General features: G+C 33.5%; 1 protein-coding gene across 2 annotated transcripts in view; it reads left to right on the forward strand.

The window, feature by feature from the left end:
• LOC136040623 (proteasome adapter and scaffold protein ECM29-like) overlaps positions 1-22,325 on the forward strand; it is a 187,303-nt gene that overhangs the window by 114,017 nt on the left and 50,961 nt on the right. For both annotated transcript variants that reach the window (XM_065724896.1, XM_065724897.1), the window contains 3 exons: positions 6,484-6,657; positions 10,821-10,991; positions 16,839-17,072. In XM_065724896.1, the coding sequence (XP_065580968.1) occupies positions 6,484-6,657; positions 10,821-10,991; positions 16,839-17,072 (579 nt within the window). The remainder of the gene's footprint in view (positions 1-6,483; positions 6,658-10,820; positions 10,992-16,838; positions 17,073-22,325) is intronic.

Genomic DNA, 22,325 nt, shown 5'->3' on the forward strand with positions numbered 1-22,325 from the left:
TGTCCCGGTCGTCATTTATATCCCCCTGTTTCCCCCGGTGTCCCCGTTGTAGTTGTGTCCCTGTGTCCCGGTCGTCATTTATATTCCCTGTGTCCCGGTCGTCATTTGTATCCCGGTGTACCGGTCTGTATATACATTCGTTTTTTAGTTTTGTTTTTCTCCTTTATTTTTTTCCTTTTTTTTTCTTTTTTAGTTTATTTAGATTTTTAGTTTTTTTAGTTTTTTTATTAGTTTTTAGTTTTTTTTTCTTTTTAGTTTTTTTGTAGTTTTTACCTTCTTTTTAGTTTTGTTAATTTTTTTTTTTACTTATGTCCTGGTCGTCATTTATACTCCCTGTGTCCCGGTGCTTTGTTGATTGCTAATCGAACATTCCTTTTGTCCTGGTCGCTTTCTCTTTGAGTGTCGTCATTTATTTTTTTCTTTTTTAGTTCTTTTAGTTTTTACCTTTTTTAGTTTTTTTTAGTTTTTTAGATGAAATTTTTTTAGTTTTTTCCTTTTTTTCTTTTTAGTTTTTTATTGGTTTTTACCTTTATGTTAGCTTATTTTTTAGTTTTTTCCTTTTTTTTTAGTTTTTTTTTATTTTTTATTTTTTTTAGTTTTTTACCTTTTTTTAGTTTTTTTAGTTTTTTTAGTTTTTTTAGTTTTTTAGCTTTTTTACTTTTTTTATTAGTTTTTAGTTTTTTTGTAGTTTTTGCCTTTTTTTAGTTTTTTCAGTTTTTTTTTTAGTTTTTTATTGGTTTTTACCTTTATTTTAGCTTATTTTTCAGTTTTTTCCTTTTTTTTAGTTTTTTTTAGTTTTTAGTTTTTTTAGTTTTTTACCTTTTTTTAGTTTTATTAGTTTTTTTAGTTTTTTAGCTTTTTTATTTTTTTTATTAGTTTTTAGTTTTTTTTGTAGTTTTTGCCTTTTTTTTAGTTTTTTTAGTTTTTTAGCTTTTTTATTAGTTTTTAGTTTTTTTTGTAGTTTTTGCCTTTTTTTAGTTTTTTTTAGTTTTTTAGCTTTTTTATTTTTTTTATTAGTTTTTAGTTTTTTTTGTAGTTTTTGCCTTTTTTTAGTTTTTTCAGTTTTGACGTCACCTGATCCAGTTTTTTCAGGTGACGTCACCTGATCCACGATCCACAGATCCACAGACAACTTATTTTTATATATATAGATAGTTTTTTTTTTTTACTTATGTCCTGGTCGTCATTTATACTCCCTGTGTCCCGGTGCTTTGTTGATTGCTAATCGAACATTCCTTTTGTCCTGGTCGCTTTCTCTTTGAGTTTCGTCATTTATTTTTTTCTTTTTTAGTTCTTTTAGTTTTTACCTTTTTTAGTTTTTTTTAGTTTTTTAGATGAAATTTTTTTTTAGTTTTTTCCTTTTTTTCTTTTTAGTTTTTTATTTGTTTTTACCTTTATTTAGCTTATTTTTCAGTTTTTTCCTTTTTTTTAGTTTTTTTTTATTTTTTATTTTTTTTAGTTTTTTACCTTTTTTTAGTTTTTTTAGTTTTTTTAGTTTTTTAGCTTTTTTACTTTTTTTTATTAGTTTTTAGTTTTTTTTGTAGTTTTTGCCTTTTTTTAGTTTTTTCAGTTTTTTTTTTAGTTTTTTATTGGTTTTTACCTTTATTTTAGCTTATTTTTCAGTTTTTTCCTTTTTTTTTAGTTTTTTTTAGTTTTTAGTTTTTTTAGTTTTTTACCTTTTTTTAGTTTTTTTAGTTTTTTTAGTTTTTTAGCTTTTTTATTTTTTTTATTAGTTTTTAGTTTTTTTTGTAGTTTTTGCCTTTTTTTAGTTTTTTTAGTTTTTTAGCTTTTTTATTAGTTTTTAGTTTTTTTTGTAGTTTTTGCCTTTTTTTAGTTTTTTTAGTTTTTTAGCTTTTTTATTTTTTTTATTAGTTTTTAGTTTTTTTTGTAGTTTTTGCCTTTTTTTAGTTTTTTCAGTTTTGACGTCACCTGATCCAGTTTTTTCAGGTGACGTCACCTGATCCATCCACAGATCCACAGGTTCAGATAGTTCATTTGCCTTGGCAAGTTATGATGTTCGTTACCCCTTTGACTCCCTGATTCACCCCTTTATGCTTTTAAAGGCTGTTAAATGAGGAGTAAATTCGGCTATCATCAGACCTCAAAGGGATATGTATGCTAAGCTACGAGTCCGTCTTAAAATCTATCCTAAGCAAGACGAAATGGCAAGGCCGCTGGATAGAAGTATATCAGTTAAGAGAGGAGAAAGTCAAGGTGCAATTGCCTCATCTTGTTATTTCAATAACTATTTCCTTGAGGCTCAGGACCAGTGCGGGATATCTTGCTTTTTTTCTTTTTTTTTGCAGCAATGTCTCCTTGTATTTGGGACTTCAAAGATCTGATCTTCTGATCGAACCGTTTACCTTGGTATTCCCATTGGAAATGCCATTTCTCACACTCGTCATCCCCAACAGAAGGCATCAGGCACCGCATATCAGCTTCATATGCTTCCATAGAATTGATGCTTCCCTCAGCTAACCTTCGTTTCAATCGCCATTATCTTGCAACGCTGTATAACACTGTTGATCTCCCCCACATCGTCTACATTGCACCCTTCCTGGAGATTTTTACTAATGCTGATAAATTGAAAATCTGCTCTACTTTCTTCTGTTTCGCAAAATATCTGCTGAGATATCCAATTTGGACACGTAATTCAAAGCTCATCACTGGTCTGTGTATAGCAGATCCTAACCGCAAAATATCTGCTGAGATATCCAATTTGGACACGCAATTCAAAGCTCATCACTGGTCTGTGTATAGCAGATCCTACGATCGCTGTTGCTAAAATTATGAAAAAACGCAATCAAAAAATTTTAAGACATGCTTGGAGCCAACTTCTTCAACTCTAGTTGCGTCGTCATAGTTGTATAGTGATATTTTACTTTTGTTTGTTGTTTTTTTTATTTGTAGTACTCCATCATTTTATTTTTGTATGAAGATGGGTTTTCAATAAATAGTAATAATAATAACCCTTCATTAAAAAAAAGTAATTCTTTTTTTCAATTTCAAAAAAGAAAAAAAGAATTGATAATTGACCAGTGGATTCCGTTTTTTTTTTATGAGCGCTTACTAATGAATAAATGACTAGGAATTAGTCATTCATGACTTCATAAATCACTAGTTAATAGTCATTTACGAAGCTATTCATCTGCTTGCAAGTGTACTTTCGTTTCACATTTGACTGTCTACCTTAGACTTTAACTTCTCCAAGGCCAATTGCGGTGCAAAAGACGTTGAAGAAACCTCTCTTCGTTCTGAAGTACTGTTGGCGTGACGACGGCTTCCATTGAAGAACCACCTATCTATCAGCCATCCTCAGGTCATGGCCGTAGGTACACCATGAAGTATTATTTCGACTGCCTTTGCTTCCTCTTCTGATTGGAAGCTCGAGGGACGTCTCTTGCTCTCTTAGGCCTTTTCCCAAAATGTTTACTTCCTCTTTGATAGGACATAAATTTTGAGATGTCCTTTTTTCTTCTATTTTGTCATTTAGTAAGTAAATAATCAGATTAACGACGCTTCTTGACTATTAAGGTCCTTGCGTCGGCCCTGCAGTGCATTGCTGCAGCATGATTTGATCTCTAGGTCCTCTATTACCAAGCTATGGTCAAACCGACTGCGCCACCACAATTGTGGAACACTATTTTGCCATTTTAAAATACTTTGCTTCCAATTTAAACTTGAAATTCTTCTCAGGCACAATAAATGACTAAATTTTCTTTCGTGGTGTCGATTCATTTTTCAATATCCTCTGGCGTGTAAGAGTATACACGGCACACTGATGCAAAAATAAGCACGTTCAGTTATAGAGAGAAGATATCTAAGTACATATTCTATATCTATTAAAATAAAATATCTAGATAATGTATGAATAGCGTTATATATAATCGTTACCTATCTAGACACATAGAAATGACATACCTAGATAATAGAAAAAATTAGAGATATCTCAGTCGTAAAGAGAAGCACAATACTATTAATTTCTATTTTCTATTTGATACTATTTCTCTAAATGATCTTTGATTAATCGAAAACTATGTTTAATTGCCCGACTTTTGTTTTTGTTAGTCACCTTCACAGTCTTTTCCCATCATAATCAGTTGAACTACCCAGGTACTAAAGCGGAGGTGACTCTAGAGCAAAATATTGGGGGGGACGGCAACATGACAAGAGCACCAGTAGTTGACCAAATTGACAAGTTTATTTTCTAAAACAGAGAGGAAAACAGAAAAAACACAGAATGAGAGTGCCAGAAACAATAATAGGGGAGGAGAGGGGATCCCCGGTCCCCCTGGATCTCCCAGTGTACTTGAGGCATATGTTTCCCTTGCAAGATGTTTTTATCATTGCAATCTTTGGTCTCAGACCTATTTAATCACCGAGAAAGAAATTTTGATGTTGCTTAGAATTTTTCTTTAAAAAGGGTCTCAACTCGCTTTTAAAAAATTGAAATTTGTCCTTTTTGAAGGATTTTGAATTAATTTTCACTTTTTGTTTATATCTAAAAAACCGTTTGCATTAAATTTCCAAAATTTAATTTGGTAGATGAGTAGAACTTACCCTCAGTTATGAAGTGATAGCAAAGTTTCCGTTTTTCGTTGATATATTAAAATCGTACGAAAGAAAATAGTAAACTAAAACTTTCGTCAGGAATATGAACATTAAAGTATCTTACTTCTTCAAGATTCGTCATCACTATCTCTCAGCTAAAGATTTTGACCTTTGGAACCTCTGGAATGAAATTAATGGAAGTCAGAGGTTGGAAATTTCATTGTTCTGACTGCACACATTTTTCAGTATTTCCTCCAGATTGTACTTGCTAATTTTAAGTGTAAAAATCAAATCAACAAGATGACATAATTTAATTAAGGTTCATAATTGACATAATTGACCTAAGGATTAAGGTTAATTTAATCAACGTGAGTTTTGTCACAGAGCAGTGTACTTTAAGTTTTGTTATTTCTTTTTTTTTAAATTAAACCCGATTGAACCTTGAACCTTGATGTATAATATCATCAATGTGAAGTAGAAAAAATTTGTAAAATGCAGTGTATAAAAACGGCGGGTCCAAAAATTAATAGATAAACTTGACATAACAAATGGCAAGGAAAGATAAGAGAGGGAGGGGGGGTATTCACTACTTTAATATTTAAGCTACATATGGGATACAAATCTTCAATATCTTTCTTCTAAGTTTTTTTTAGGGGGGGGGGGGGCAAAAACAGAAGTTTTGTTGAGGCAGAGTACGAGAAGGTTGACCTAGGGGTACGGAGATATGCAAATTTTTTGGTGTTTCGAAAAGCTATATTGGTACAATATAAAGACATTTTGTTCTCCTTTTCTCGGAGGTAAGCAGATTAGCTACGTGTAAAATGTTGAATCGCTGAATTTAAATTCGTTTAAGATAATTCTTATCCATTTTCTGGGGCGATCTTCCTGTAATTGCCCATTCAAAAACCGTAATTGATAGTTTAGTCTACTTCAAATGTGTAAATTTTATCCTTCGGCTGCTTATGTCGGGATGTTTAGGATGGGGTTATTAGGATGATTGGGATGGAGGTGGAGCGCCTGCAGCTAAGTTTGCCTCGTGTGGCCTGGTGTTTCAATGAGTTTTTAGTAGTAGCAGTACTAATATTTAGTAGAACTTATGTATTGAAGCAGGACGTTTGGGACCTATAGCTAAATAAGTATGACAGCGCTGAACTCTCAAGGTCCAAACCGGTGGTATTGATCTCCGTTTCATGGCCCTTCAGTCAGGAAGTGCGGTGGGGAGCTGAAGGCCAACCATCCTGTGCTTTCGCACACCCTTCCTGCTTAACTTCCTCAGATTTCTCCAGGTACCCATTTAGAGCTGGCTTCACTCTGTCTGAGCTTATAGAGTCACGCCACTACCAAACAACCAGCCACGTCAGGAATCTAACTCATGTCCCTTGGACAAAGCATTCCCAACCCAGCTCGCCGACCACTTAGCCAGGACGCCTAAATAATAGCTTTGGGATCTATGCCAACAGGTAGTTTAGTTACCGCATATAAGAAATCCAGTTTTCTTGCCTGAATCTACTTTTTAATTGATCATGAACATCTCGGCCAGCTCGGCTGATCTTTGAGGTATACCCATTTCTGCTAAAAATCAGTTGGCTTATTTGCTCCTGCTCTGTCCCATTTTTCCACAGTCAAAATTTCGTGTCGCTGAATTTTGTGAAATACTGGATCTGGGATGAGCATTTTTTCAAGTGTATTAATTAAGCTTTTAGGCAACCAGTTGTATTCTGACTGTCTTTACAATAGAATAAAAAAGGGGGTTGCATTACCCTGGATCGTGGGATAAAAGATTGGAAATTCCTCAGATAAAGGCTTTAATCCTTCTAATACTAAATCAGGGAGATTCTGATTTTTTCTCTATGTTCATCCTGAATTAGCTAGTTTTTGCTGTTTTTTATTATATCTTTAAGTAGGCGTCGTTTAGTTTTTAATTTCTTGCAGGTATCTAATGAAACTAAAATATTTGAAGAGGGAACTCTTGGACCAATGCCAACAGGTGGTCAAGTTACCACATATAAGGAGCTCTGTTCTCTCGCCTCAGATTTAAATCAACCTGATTTGGTCTATAAATTTATGAACTTGGCTAATAATACCATGCTGTGGAACTCGAAAAAGGTAATGCTTAATCGTTTTTACTATATATGAAATTAGAAATAACTTTGAGAGTCTGTTGGCCTCCTTCCAAAGACAAGAATTTTTTTTATGAAGACGCAACAAAAGCTATTTTTGAAAATCTAGTAAGTGGGGGTGTTTTTTCAATTATATTAAATATATTGACCAAAAAGGAATTTTCAGGGGAGAATATCTCCTCCCCTCTTCCACACTGGTGCTGCTGAAACCTGGTACTTGCGATCGGCAATGTCACTGTAGCTAGTGTTGCTTTTCTTAGAGGCATTAATCCAATATAATTTTAATATAATATTTGACAATATTTAATATTTTTATACTTTAATACTATACTTTTTAATTGAGTTAAGTAGTGTTGCAATGATTGTGTGATAGAGGTTTTTAACTCCTATTGCATGTTTTGTTTCTGTTCAATATCTTATTGTCTTGGCTTCTTATCTATAGCCTTTCTAAGCTTGAAAAGTCTGTTATTTTTCTTGGTGGGTTGGGGGGGGGGCTCTTTCATGGAAATGTTTAGAAATCAATCGATCGTGTTACTTTCTTTTAAATCATTAATCTCTGCGATAGAGTAGATGGATTAATTGTTATGTTTATCGCTTTTGGCTTAGGGTTTTGAGGAACTCTAATTTTGGGCTTAATGCAGCGTAAGCTGTAAATTCTTTCCTTTTAATTTCTCGAGAAAAATGTTCTAATTTTGTCGAAACCACTTACAGAGTAGGACAAAAGTGTCATTAAGCACTACCCAGCAAAACTGCTACCCTCTACCCTCTCTGAATATAATTATCGCTTTTCTTGCAAATTTAATTTTAAGCCCTTTTAGGACCCTTGAAAATAATAATTTCATTCTATATTTTCTCGATATAAAAATCGGCTATAACATTTCTTCCAAACTTATTATTTCATTATATATCTATTTTGTAGAAGTAGTATAATTCACAAACATTGATTTGCCAAGATTAAGTTGATTAAAAAAAATTCAAAACAAATCCGCCATGTTTTCTTCTTGTTCTGTTAGGTCGCTTAAAAACTACCGTTTCGCCCAACGAGAAAAAACATGGCGTACGGAAAAACGGAGAAATAGTTATGAATATTTTATCCAACTTAATTATGATAAATCAATACTTGTGGATTAACTTTCAAAAATGGATTTATAGTCAAATAGCAAGGAGAAAATCTATAGTTTAAGCCTTTTTTATACCCAAAAACTAGAAAGTTTTTGGTCATTTTCAAGGGTTCGAAAAGGGTTTAAATTTGAACTTGCGAGAGATTTGATAATTATATTCGTAAAGACCATAAGAAAAGGCATCGAATGGTACATTTCCTTTATTCATAATTCAGTCTTCTTCATTCATAATTCAATCTTATGAACAGCGAAATTGTTTGCCGCAAAACTATATTGTTAATTTTGAAAACCTGTATAAAATATTTGCCGTAATTTTTTAGCCAAAATTAAAAGAACCTGTGTAGCCAAACGGCTCCACTGGGTATATTTGGGTACAAGTTTCTTAAATTCGACCTCGTTTTGCATGGCAATCTTGCTTTGACTATTTTAAAACCGATAAAAGAAGCTCAATACAGGTTATGTCTGCTTTCACAACATTGTAAGCTGTATTCAAATAAATTTAGACTTAATTTGAAATCTAAATTTTGACCCTACAAAATTTGGCTTATTTCAAAGCTTTAAAGATTTTCTAGGCTAGACTGGACTGCTATTGGTGCGTGTAGTTCTAAATTCTTGTTAAACCCAGGTTAGAGCTCCAAAGCTTTCGCAGTTATAAGTCGCCTGTACCTTTCTTTTATTGGCTATCTGGGACATCATGCGTCCGTCATTTAGTAGAAATATTTTCTAAGATAGGGGAAATATAATTAGGTGTCCAAGATAATATGATCATTTGAGCAACTTTATTAAGACCGTATCCAGGGGGAGGAAGGGGGGTTGAACCCCCCTCCCTGAAATTTTTCAGGCTCTGTTCCAGAAGGACAGAGCCTGTCCTCCTGAAATTTTTCTCCGACTTCAAAACGTAAATAAATGCATATAAACAAATTGTCGATGTGTTTTTGAAGTTTTTTTGTACTGCAGTTTTTCACAAAAAATTAAAAAGTAAAAAATCGTAATGAAGAGTCTTAGTCACTGGTTTTACTTACATAGGATATTTAATTCGTCTGAGATAGGTGGGGTACAGCCATCATTGGGCTAAACAGTTTCCGTATCTATAGTTCTATCGCTCCCAAGCCTAATTTCTATATCATCTCGCTATATCTTTTATTAATATTCTCTCTATCATGACCTATTCCATTCTTTGCAGGATTTAATAAACATTTGGTTTTATTTTTCCTTTTTTATTATTTTACCTTTTATTAAATTTTTTTAGGCATTTTACTCAGTTATTTTTCTAGACCCTATCGTTTTATAGTTTTTTCTTTCTTTTCTATAGAAACCACATTTTTCAGTTGTAATCCTGTCCTGTAAAAGCATAAAAACGAGAGATATGTCCTTTCTCCAAGAATGTGATGTTACGGTATGGTGTGAGATCCAAAGTCTAAAGAAAAAAAAAGTTCTAAACACCAAATAAAGGCTCAAAATATTCCGAGATGTCTAAAATTACTGATTAAAATATTTTCTTCACAAGTCCGATTTTTTTTTTTTTTTTTATCTGACGGTGAAAATGCACAACTACATCTTACCAGTAATGCGTGTTGTTGGAAAACTTTCTTTGTTGTGGCAATGTTTTTTGCTTATTTTTTTTGCTAGTGCTATAAATTTCTGTTAATTTGTGATAGCACATGTGTTCACCACGATTGCTAGCGACAATAGTGAATAGGTAGTTTAGTTATTAATGAGTACTCTCTAGGGAATTTAACCAAGAAACTAACATGGTTTTATGCTATGCTGGCCTCGGGTGACTTTGTGCTGACATCGGTAGATAGCAGTTTTAATAGTAGATAGAGTTCATGACGTTAATAAAGCGTTTCGTAAAGTTACCTTTAAGTGGGCCACCGCTTAGACGAAATCGTCAGCTTATTGAATTTATGGAATTATTCTATAACTGACGATTAAAATATCTTAGTTGAGTGATTCAAATAATTTAGGAGTATAAAATCGTGGTTTTCAAACAGGAATTTCAAGCACAAGTGTTTTGATTATTGCCTTGGCACTTGAAAGCTTTTAATTCCGCTTTCTAGGGCTATTATGATAGAAAGGTTGAGATTGCTAGGGCACATTCTACGGATGAAGGATGACAGATTGTTGGAAATCGTTCATTTCGGCCTACCGTCTTGAGCTAAGTAGAAAGAAGGTCATCCGCCGTTGGGATGGGAATATGTTGTAAAATATGATTTAACGGAAATAGGAACTTCTTGGGAAGTTGTAAAGAGGGAGGCTTTGAATGCGTTAGGATGGAGGAGGAGCGTGCGTAGCTGTGTTGACCTTAGGTGGCTTGGTGATGTGACAAGTTGTTATTAGTAGTTAACAGTAGCTCTTGGCACTTTAAGATTAAACTTTCAAAGTATGGGCTATGATAAAACATGTGATTCTATTTAACGGTTACCCTAGCTTTTTATAGTCACAGCCTCGTTTGTTTCATCAAACCTGTCAATAGAATAGAGAATTTGTGTATTTGATTTATATTTCCGTTGACTGCTCAGCGTTCGATTCATTCCCGTCTCAATAAATGTAATTTTGAAGACACAAAAAGATTCTTTTTTGTCTTTTTTTCAACATCGCTGTTGATAGAAAAGATGAATCTGATACTATATTATGAAAATCTTGACATTTTGTCAACGGACAAAGTTAGCATGGAATGAAGCTATAGGTGGAAGCATCATTGTGATCTTCCTCTAAATAGGGTAAATATCGAGCGTTCCCATATCAAAGCTAAATGGACCCATTTAACCATATGCACTTCTGTAAGATGTTTAGGGAAGCACTATAGGCTATGCAACATTGAGTCTACCATTTCCATTCAAAATAAATTATCCGATCTTTGAAGTTTCAAGTTAGACAGGAAGGAGCTACATTGTTTTTCAGTTTATTATCTTAGAAAATTGTTTCTTTTCTTCTTTTCTTTTTCTTCTTTAATGTTTGTGGCCCATTGTACTTAGTAAACTTGTATGTTAATTTTCTTTTTGGTGATGTAATTTTCTTGTTTTAGGGTGCTGCCTTCGGATTTGCATTTCTCACACCAAAACTAGGGAAAGAACTGGAAAAAATCTATCCCGTCTTGATACCCAAACTTTATCGGTATCGTTTTGATCCTACTCCGCGGGTGCAAAATGCTATGTCAGCAATATGGTCCAGTGTTGTCAATGATGATACAAAAACAGTAAGCCATCTCTTTTTTCCTTTTGTATTGTCCTTTTCAACTACGGTTTTGTTGCCTGAGATATACGAAACTTCACGAGATTTAACAAAATAGACCCTTTGACATTTACGTGAATGTTCTTTTGAAAATTACTTTCCGGAATTCGAAGAAAAAACTATCTTCAAATAAATTTGTTTTGATACTTTCAAGGTGTATCCTATGCTACTCTTTTGCACTTACAGTATTTGTAATAATTAATTTCAAAATTATTTTACATTAAAGTTTTGTGTTCATTTTACTCCCTTTTACTAATTTTGCGTTTTTCTCTACTGATCTATGTAAATTTCACATTTCAATGAATTTTTCTGAATCAGACTTTCTTGGACAAACTACGACAGACATTGGAAAAAAACCATCGCAGAAATGAAGTGAAAGGCTCTTACAAACTACTGCGTGGCCATGTTTTTTTTTTTATAAAAACTGAAAATTAGATTTTGGACCCCTTTATATTTTTCTTGGTGTAGTAAAATCTGTGTGTGTAAAAACAAATGAAAGAGTGTTGAAGGTGTAATTAGTTCCATGGATTATTCATTCAGTTTCCTTTTACTATTGGCTGTATGTCCCACGAGGACTTATACAGTCCTCTAAGAAAAACTATGTCAACTCTTATTTAGATACAGGGAATCGGGTAACGGAATCTTCAAATATGACAGACAATATAACATACCACAGAGAAACAACTTTGCAGAAAAAATGTGTGTTGTATCATCTCTCCTCAAAGGATACGTACGCTATAGGATCTTGTGTATGAATAGTTTTTCGAAAACTGTATTTTAGCTTAACATTATTTTTTTTTACAAAAAGCTGTAGATGTAGTGATTTCTTTTCAATGAGATCTTGAACATCTCTCTATAACGTTTAAGTGCCCCTCCCCCTCCCTAGCGTCGACAGAAAAAAAGGAGACACTTCGCTGCTTCCCGTGAGAAAAAAGTGATTTTTCTTTTTGCTTAATATTTTGTCGTTGTGCACGGTGTGTTCGGTTATGATGATTCCAGTGGTATAGTTTTCAGTTCGATCCTACATCATTTTGAGAGTTTTCTGGCTGTTCATCCAAATTTCAGTAATTTTTTTTTGCGCAATAGACTTTCAACTAATCTAAATAATAATAATTTTAATCTAATAATTCTAAATTTAATCTAAGTTTAATCTCTAATTGAATTTAATCTTAGTTAATTCTAAGTTTAATCTAAATAATAGTTAACATTTTTAAGTAAGGGCCAAATGGTAATTTGCGAATATATTTATTTATTTATCTTTTGACAGTTTTTTTTTTTGTTTCAAAACGTGTTTTAAGATTTTCATTTACTGTGAGCTAGAGTTTGTTTTTTGCTAGGTTATAACTTGTAGGAGGTCCTACGATTACCAAAAATCTGTATCCTACGGTAGGGGCTTCAGTTCATTGTTCATTATGTGTTTTTTTTTTGTTTTTTTTTTGCTCAAGACATAGAATCTTTAATTTTCACAGTCTTCATTCAGAGTTCATGGTTTGAGGACCTTTTTTGGATATAACCTATTACTAAAGGGTTATAGTCTCTACCAGACCTACAGCTAATATTCAATTCTGTGACCAAGGGATTATATTTTGAATAAGCGGATTATTTTTCTTCTTGAGTGAAAATTCCCCTGGGAACTTTGATTAAGAATTAACCTGAGTGATTTCCCTAGAGTCATTTAGTATCCCATTGTTTTGATTTATTTACTATTGACATTTTTGCAATTTGAAATCGGTGTACTCAGTAGCGATATTTATTATGGATCTGGAGCAGTGTGGTATCTGTTTAAAAAGAATTACAAGCAAAACAGGCAGCTTGCAGAGTATCAAATGTAATAAATGGTCTCATTTTAGTTGTGGAAAAACTAAATACTCTAATGACTTGAAGAAGACTGAGATTCTGAAAAAACTGAGATTGAAAAATAATAGTCCGAAACAGCAAAGTAACAACGATAAAATCCAGGATCAACTTAAAAAGAGCACTATCTTCCCAGTAGAAAACTTGTCATCTAAATCTCCAGGCATTCCTGGCGGTGCACTGAGAATTATGGATACTATAGAAAATATCACCGAGGAAAGAAATGACTACTCAGGTCCTGATCGGAGCTGCCTCTTATGTGACGAACCGACAAAAGACAGCCCTTCGTTTGATTGTCACCTTTGCTTACACCGCATGCATGCGGCATGCGCTGCAATTGATGCAGACATAGTCCTTGCTCTGCAGAAACCCTCGGGACGTTTCTTTCTTTTTACCTGTGAGAAGTGCTTAAACCAGGGTAATATAACCAGCTCTAAAGTTCTCAGTAATAATGTATCTGTTCAATGCAGTAGCTTTCTTACTAGTCAAACAACACAAACCGACCTAGAGTATTCTCAGTCTCCGCATACAGATGAAGAGGGTCTTACAACAGATCATATTCCTGAACGACGTGTCTGCAGATTTCACATAAGGCGAGGCTGTAGAAAGGCGGAGAATTGCACGTTTCTCCATATTTGCTTGGATTATTTCAAAGGCATCTGCCGTGATGACTGTTGAATTCTGCCTCACAGATCTCTGAGTAAAAAAATTTGCTCATGGCCTTTGTTTCATGAACTGTTGTCCTAATGTGCATCTCACTTCCCCCAGAAGGAAAAAGCTACGTTCCAATACTGAATTGCGAAGTTCAAAAAACGGGGAGCGAAAAATTCCACCTCTGTTAAAACATGGTTGCCAAAGACAACAATTTACAGTCCCACTTATGAGCTTGAAGCTCAAACCACCTGTCTTAAATCAGCCAATGCAGATCCCTCCCCCCTCATACCAACCACTCCTCGTGAAAACTTGGAGAAACTGGCAAGAACCAACATCTGCCAGCCTTCCGACAATATATCCAGTACTAACAACCAACCAGTTTGGAATTTCAAAGAAATCAAAGATTCACCCACCCCTCAAACCATGTCTTCCGAGTATCCCAACTTGGAACCGATTCAATGTGCTGGCAAGGAGATTCGAGACCGCAGTGTAAAGCCCCTCTTTCATCCCTATATATTTCCGAAAATACTATTATCAAATGTCCGGTCGCTTATGAACAAATTAGAAGAGGTTGAACTTTGCTTGAAGAATGAACTGGTGGATATTGCTTGTATCTGTGAATCATGGTCCGCGACTGAAGATGTTGTAGCATTTGAAGGATATGATACCTATTTCAAACCTAGAATGACACCCAATGATATTTCAGTAACACATGGTGGTGGTGTTGGTATTATTTGTCGATCGTCTATAAGAAATCGAGTTCTCACTTTCAGTAATATACCAAATAAGCATGGTTTTGAAGTATTATGGTTGTGGTGCAGGCCTAAGAAGCTTCCCAAGGAAGTGGCATCACTGGTGATATGTTTTGTTTACTATCCGCCCCGTGGCCCCTATCGTAAAGACCTTGTGAATTACTTACAGAATTGCACTGACAATGTACGATCCTTGTATCCTAATGCTGGTATCATAATGTGTGGTGACCTTAATGACTTAGATGCCAAATGGCTAAGTAATTCACTATCACTTAAGCAGGTTGTGAATGTGCCCACAAGAGGTAACCGTATGTTGGATCTCATTTTTAGCAACTGTGCTGAATATTATAATACTCCAGTTACATTACTCCCATTAGGTTTGAGTGATCACCTGTGTGTTGCTTGGACACCCAATGATTTTATCCCAAATCGACAAATAAATAGTGTGGTGTACAGGCCTTTCACACCTGAACTAGTAAATCTCTACAAGAAATGGCTCACAGATCGTGACTGGCGTGATATTCTCTCATTGTCTGACGGTGACAAAATGGCAAGTTTATTCTGTAAGGAACTGTTCAAAAAATACTGTGAAATTTTCCCACAAAAAAAAATATATGTGAAATCTAATGATAAACCATGGATTACTCATTAGATTCGGAATCTGATAAAAGTAGCTCCGTTATTCACTACAATAGCTATTGTAGTGAATAAATATATTCTGTTCTATTCTTACGACTCAATAAGCATGAATGGCTCGATTCCACTGCCCCACAAAGAGCTACATTAAATTTGAGACGAGCGGAAATAAAGTAACGTAGAAATTAAAGCTTAAAATGAACATAAATAAGCATAACCCAAAATGGACAGAAGTTACAATAAATAATCCATTTAAAATTAAAACAAACCGAAACATCCTCAAACAGGAGTAGGGCTAATGACAACTATGTCCTGTAAAGATTAGAACCACTTGCACTTTAGTGGACCCTCCAATCACTTCTGACTCTTGAAGAGGGCACCTAAAACTTTTAATTTCAATCGAATGGCTCCCTCAGGAGTTTTCTCCCTCAGGATGGCTCCCTCAGGAGACAACTCGTTCCAAACACAGTGGCTTACCGAAAAGCTAAAAAGGATAATATAGAGCTAAGCTATAGTTCCTGTGATAACTAACATTATAAACAATTTCAAAAAATATTATCAATTTGGCTGTTTTTCCAACTTTTGGAACTCCATTGTACACAACAAGTCAATTTTAAAAATTTGACTTTTTTATATATTAAAAAACTTATTTTCATATTTTCGAAAATGTAATTCAATAATTTTTCTTATACAACTTTTTTCTTTAACAAACTTACTTATTGATTACATAGGGTCAGTGCAGTCCAAACTGTTTTTGCAAAACTTCAAGTCCAACTATAGAGACAGAAAACGCTTTCAATTGTCATAAAATTTGTTATATTTTTGCACTCATTTTGGTGGATGAAATATTATAAAGTATTCAATGGCCAATGTCATAGTTCACAACATTATTTTGTGATTGTCACCTAGAAACACGCGTTATTCTTTTATTACAGTATTTAATAAGGAAAAAAAATCACATGTTTTTTTGAGAAGTTTTCTTCATTTTCTTCAACGAAGGTTTAGCTTTGATCAAATAAAAACTTAAAAGTTCTGTATCTCCACGTTTTATTTTAGCAAGAAAATAAACTAATGTATATAAATCTCTTATTCGGCTATGCGTTCATTTTCTTTTCTAAAATAGAGCAAGTTGTGGAAATAGAAGTGTTTCTTCTTTTCATTTATAATCTTGACGTCAAATTTACAGGTATTATGGAATATCAAACTTCAGTAACTCAGATTCACGTTGCTTGAAGTCAGTATTAAGAACATTATTGGTGTGAACGCTCATATCAATGTCTCTCTTACTACTCAGAAAATGGAAAAATTCTACAGTAAATGGCGGTGTTGGAGTTGTATTGGATATGGCCATCAGGACTGTAGTTATTTTCTGTTCGATTTCAAGCAAAGAGGATGTTGACCCCCCCCCCCCCCCCCCTCTATCGTCGTATTTTGTGTTATAAAATTACATAGTATATTAGATTTGCTTACGTCGCACATCAAACTGGTAATTTCCGGTAACTTAGACTGACAGGGGCTATTCACAGAAAATTAAGTGGGAATTGTATTTTTAATGTCTAGAGGGGGAGCAAATTGATTGTTTATTCGGTTTTCTTATATGGAAATACTAAAACAAGAAATTTTCCATAAAAAATACCCCAAAAAGGCATTTTTCAAAATCTTGAATGGGGGGGGGGATTTTCCGATTTTGTCATGAAATAACGCGAAAAATGTATTTCTCATAATAAAGAGGACAGTTCCCTGTTTCCTACTGAGAATCCATTTCATAATGAACTCATTTCGCCAATCCATATTTTTACTTTAAAGTCGTAGGTGTTGTGTATTTGCCCCTCTTTCCTCCTCTCCCAATTGATGCCATAATTTTGTTGCTTGAATTCCTTTTTATTTCATCTATTTCGATTTATTAATCTTTCTAGGTAGATACATACCAGAAGCAAATATTTGAAGATATATCTAAACATTTAACATCAAATCAGTGGCGTGTCCGAGAATCTTCTTGCTACGCTTCTGCAGAGCTGTTTCGTGGCAGAGGTTTTGATGCAGTTCTAGAAAAAATGCCAGAATTTTTCAGGAACATATTAAAGGTCATGGATGATGTCAAAGAATCGGTTAGAAAATCAGCAGAATTTGCAGCTAAATCGATTGTGAAAGTAAGGCCTAATTTTTAGTCATCTGCAAATTTTTCTTGAGGTGTTTAAAAAAAGATTATTTTTTATAACAAACATTTAGTAACGTTCAAAAAAAGACCTATTTCGTGGTAGATGTTTTGAGGAAGTCTTAGAAAAAATGCCAGGAGTTTTCAGGAACTTATTAATAGTTACGGATGATGTCAAAGAATCGGTTAGAAAATTAGCAGGGTTTGCTGATAAATTAGTTGTAAAAGTATGGCCTAGTTTTCAGTCATATGCAAACTTTCTTGAGGTCTTAAAAAAATATTTTTTTTTTTATAATAATCGTTTAAAAAACGTTTATTAACATTTAAAAAAAGATTTTTGAAAAAAACTATTTTGTAGTAGAGGTTCTAATGAAGTCTTAGAAAAAGTTCCAGAATTTTCCAAGAACCTGTTGAAAGTTTTGGATAATGTCAAAGAATCAGTTATAAAATCAGCATAATTTGCTGCTAAATCCATAATAAAAGTAAGGCCTAGTTTTCAGTTATCTGAAAACTTTCTTAAAGGTTATGGACGATGTCGAAGAATCGGTTAGAAAATCAGCAGAATTTGCAGCTAAATCGATTGTGAAAGTAAGGCCTGATTTTTAGTCATCTGCAAATTTTTCTTGAGGTGTTTAAAAAAGATTATTTTTTATAACAAACATTTAGTAACGTTCTAAAAAAGACCTATTTTGTGGTAGTTGTTTTGATGAAGTCTTAGAAAAAATGCCAGGAGTTTTCACTAACTTATTAATAGTTACGGATAATGTCAAAGAATCGGTTAGAAAATTAGAAGGGTTTGCTGATAAATTAGTTGTAAAAGTATGGCTTAGTTTCAGTCATCTGCAAACTTTCTTGAGGTCTTAAAAAAAGTTTTTTTTTATAATAAGCGTTTAAAAAACGTTTACTAACGTTTAAAAAAAGATTTTTGAAAAAAAAACTATTTTGTAGTAGAGGTTCTAATGAAGTCTTAGAAAAAGTTCCAGAATTTTCCAAGAACCTGTTGAAAGTTTTGGATAATGTCAAAGAATCAGTTATAAAACCAGCATAATTTGCAGCTAAATCGATTGTGAAAGTAAGGCCTAGTTTTCAGTTATCTGAAAACTTTCTTAAAGGTTATGGACGATGTCAAAGAATCGGTTAGAAAATCAGCAGAATTTGCAGCTAAATCGATTGTGAAAGTAAGGCCTAGTTTCCAGTAATCTGAAAACTTTCTTAAGATGTTTAAAGAAAGATTATTTTTTTTTATAGCAAACGTTTAAAAATGTTTAGTAATGTTCAAAAAAGACACATTTCGTGGTAGACGTTTTGACGAAATTTTAGAAAAAAAATGCCAGAATTTTTTAGGAACATATTAATGGTTATGGACGATGTTAAAGAATCGATTGAAAAATCAGCAGAATTTGCTGCTAAATCGGCTGTGAAAGTATGGCCTAGTTTTCAGTCATCTGCAAACTTTCTTGAGGTCTTAAAAAAAAATATAATAAACGTTTATTAACGTTTAAAAAAAGATGTTTGAAAAAGATATCTATTTTGTAGTAGAGGTTTTGATTAAGTTTTAGAAAAAGTTCCAGAATTTACCAGGAACTTGTTGGAAGCTATGGACAATGTCAAAGAATCAGTTATAAAATCAGTATAATTGGCTGCTAAATCGACTATGAAAGTAAGGCCTAGTTTTCAGTTATCTGAAAACTTTCTTAAGATGTTTAAATAAAGAAAAATTATTTTTCATATGTTTCTGTAGGTCATTTGTATCATTCTTTCAATTGAAATGGTATTAATATTCCTCTTATTTTGCGAATACGATCATATTTTAATGCTACGAATATTCCTTGTGTTGTTTTGAATACTCTAAGATGTTCCTGAGTCAACTCGAAAATGTTATTTATATGTTTTTCTTCATATGATTATTTTGTTATTATTATGTACATTCAATTTTTTCCCGTCGAGTCTTTAATATAGGAAATTTTATTTTTTATTATCTTTCTTTTAATTCATGGTGTCAGGCCACTAACGACTTACGGCCTTTATGTCTCTAGACTAAACTTTACCTAGATTTTCTCTCTAGACTTTTATCTGCTCAACTTCCTTTGTTGGAATCAAAAGAAGAATTTTCAGGGATAAAATCCCCTGAGGAACTATTCTCTTGCGGAGCTGTTTATTATTCAGTGACGGGTATCTCCTCGTGAAAGTAAGTCAGCTGGACTTTGGTGGTCGTGGAATTCCAGATGGCAACTTGTTTTTTCTTTTATTGTCATAATAAAACATGGTCTTTCTTTATATTCTTTACTAACATATTTTCTTTAAGGTAAACAAATATGTACTGGAATGTGTTATATGTTACCTGCTATATGTTACCACTAATGTTGCAATTGGTGGCTACCTATATTTTACCACATATTTAATGCATTACCGAGGCTTTTCAAATCAAATATGGACTTGTGACATTTTATAAGTAATTTTGTAACTTTAATTTTTCGTTTTGTGAATCTAGATGTCATAATGGAACACAAGGGAACCTAATTAAATAAAAATGTTCATCAAATGAATGGAAAAAAATGGAGTTACAAATCGCTCTTTGATATACATAGGAATTAAAGTAATTTTTGCTTGCGCAATGAACATTTATTTTTGGTGAAATTTCCCAACTACTTCATGATATATGTGAGAAGGTAAGGTGAGAAAAAGTACCTAGGTATAAGCTATGGATTAAAGAGCAGAAATTGACTAGCTTTTAAGAATGATATGCCGTCCATTGGGTGTTGATTTGAGACATAACCTCTTGTGTACGATTTGAAAGATTGTTATCGTCAGTTCGGTTGGAAAATATATAGTTTTTATTTTAATCTTGCGTATACCTTGGGGTGTATTAATCATTAATTGATGCAGTGAGTACTTTTTTCTTCGTAGATACTGCTCTATTTAAATTCATTCTAAGCTTCCTCTGTTTCCTCCTCCTTCCCAAGGTAATGAGATTTATAGGTCAAATTGAGGTTGTCACAATTTAGATCACGACACATATCGGAGATTTAAGGTTTTTAGGGGTGGGTTAGGTTCCTATATACGAATTAATTGGTTTTGAAATTTAAATTTAAAAGTTTCCAATGTTCGATTTCAAAAAAGCTGCCCTTAAAACTGACTTCTTTTATTTTGTATTATTGCGTGTCTCTGCTAAATTCTCCACATCACCGTAGCTGAATGGATGGTACGCTTTAGTCGTATTATTATGTCCTTTGGGACGAGGGTTCGGTTCCTAGTGTCGCAATTCTTTAAGCTTGGGTGAGAGTCAGTAATACGGCCGCCGCTACTCGTGGAGGGTGTATGCCGAGTGCAATATGTTATTCTCTAACTAACTCTGCCAAAAAAAAATTAATCTTAAATAGGAATTAGAAGCTAGTAGTTTGTTTTTCTTTTTGGTGCCCGAGCCATCCGTGTCACAGCAGATGATAGTCAAATTACTTATGAAAAATTGTGAAGCATACGCATCTAAAGATTATTTCTTTTGAGATACATATTTTTTGGGGAAGGAGACCTTAGTTTGAGTTTTTATATATCTAACATGACGGCTGTGTATCTTTATCCAAAGGTTACTCCTGTTTCTTTTGAGATACCTGTTTCTTTGGGAAGGAGACACTAGTTTGGGTTTTTATATATCTAACATGACGGCTGTGTATCTTCATCCAAAGGTTCCTCCTGTTTCTTTTGAGATACCTGTTTCTTTGGGAAGGAGACACTAGTTTGGGTTTTTATATATCTAACATGACGGGTGTATATCTTCGTCCAAAGGTTACTCCTGTTTCTTTTGAGATACCTGTTTCTTTGGGAAGGAGACACTAGTTGAGTTTTTATATATCTAACATGACGGTTGTTTATCTTTATCAAAAGGTTATTCTCGTTTCTTTTGAGATACCTGTTTCTTTGGGAGGGAGACACTAGTTTGGATTTCTTATATATCTAACATGACGGTTGTATATCTTTGTCCAAAGGTTACTCTCGTTTCTCTTGAGATACCTGTTTCTTTGGGAGGGAGACACTAGTTTGGATTTCTTATATATCTAACATGACGGTTGTATATCTTTGTCCAAAGGTTACTCTCGTTTCTCTTGAGATACCTGTTTCTTTGGGAAGGAGACACTAGTTTGGATTTTTTATATATCTAACATGACGGTTGTTTATCTTTATCAAAAGGTTATCTTTATCAAAAGATATATCAAAATCCAAACTAGTGTATCCTTCCCAAAGAAACAGGTATCTAAAAAAAATAGGAGTAGCCTTTGGACAAAGATATATAACCGTCAATTTAGATATATAAAAACCCAAACTAGTGTCTCCTTCCCAAAGAAACAAGAATCTCAAATGAAACGGGAGTAACCTTTGGACAAAGATATACAACCGTCATGTTAGATATATCAAAACCCAAACTAGTGTATCCTTCCCAAAGAAACAGGTATGTCAAAAAGAAACAGGAGTAACCTTTGGACAAAGATATACAACAGTCATGTTAGATATATCAAAACCCAAACTAGTGTATCCTTCCCAAAGAAACAGGTATCTAAAAACAATACGAGTAGTCTTGGACAAAGATATATAACCGTCATGTTAGATATATAAAAACCCAAACTAGCGTCTCCTTCCCAAAGAAACAGGTATCTCAAAAGAAACGAGAGTAACCTTTGGACAAAGATATACAACCGTCATGTTAGATATATAAGAAATCCAAACTAGTGTCTCCCTCCCAAAGAAAGAGGTATCTCAAAAGAAACGAGAGTAACCTTAGGATAAAGATACACAACCGTCATGTTGGATATATAAAAACCCAAACTAGTGTCTCCTTCCCAAAGAAACAGGTATCTCAAACAAATGTATCTACACTATTTTGGGTTTTGATATATCTAACATGACGGTTGTATATCTTTGTCCAAAGGTTACTCCTGTTTCATTTGAGATTCTTGTTTCTTTGGGAAGGAGACACTAGTTTCAGTTTTTATATATCCAACATGACGGTTGTGTATTTTCATTCAAAGGCTACTAATTTTTCTGTTGAGGTACATGTTTCTTTGGGAAGAAGACACTTTTATCCATCCTTATTTTTTTCTTTTTACTCCTCCTTCTGTATTTTCTTTAACGAAAACAAATAGAATCGGAATATTGGATAGTACTTAAAGGACTATATACGATGTATATGTAGCTAAACATTACTTGTTTATCTTGACAACAGGTAAGGAAACAAGTGTCTCCTTCCTAAGGAAAG

The sequence above is a fragment of the Artemia franciscana genome, chromosome 21 (genome assembly GCF_032884065.1).
Source record: "Artemia franciscana chromosome 21, ASM3288406v1, whole genome shotgun sequence".
NCBI classification, from domain to species: Eukaryota; Metazoa; Arthropoda; class Branchiopoda; order Anostraca; family Artemiidae; genus Artemia; species Artemia franciscana.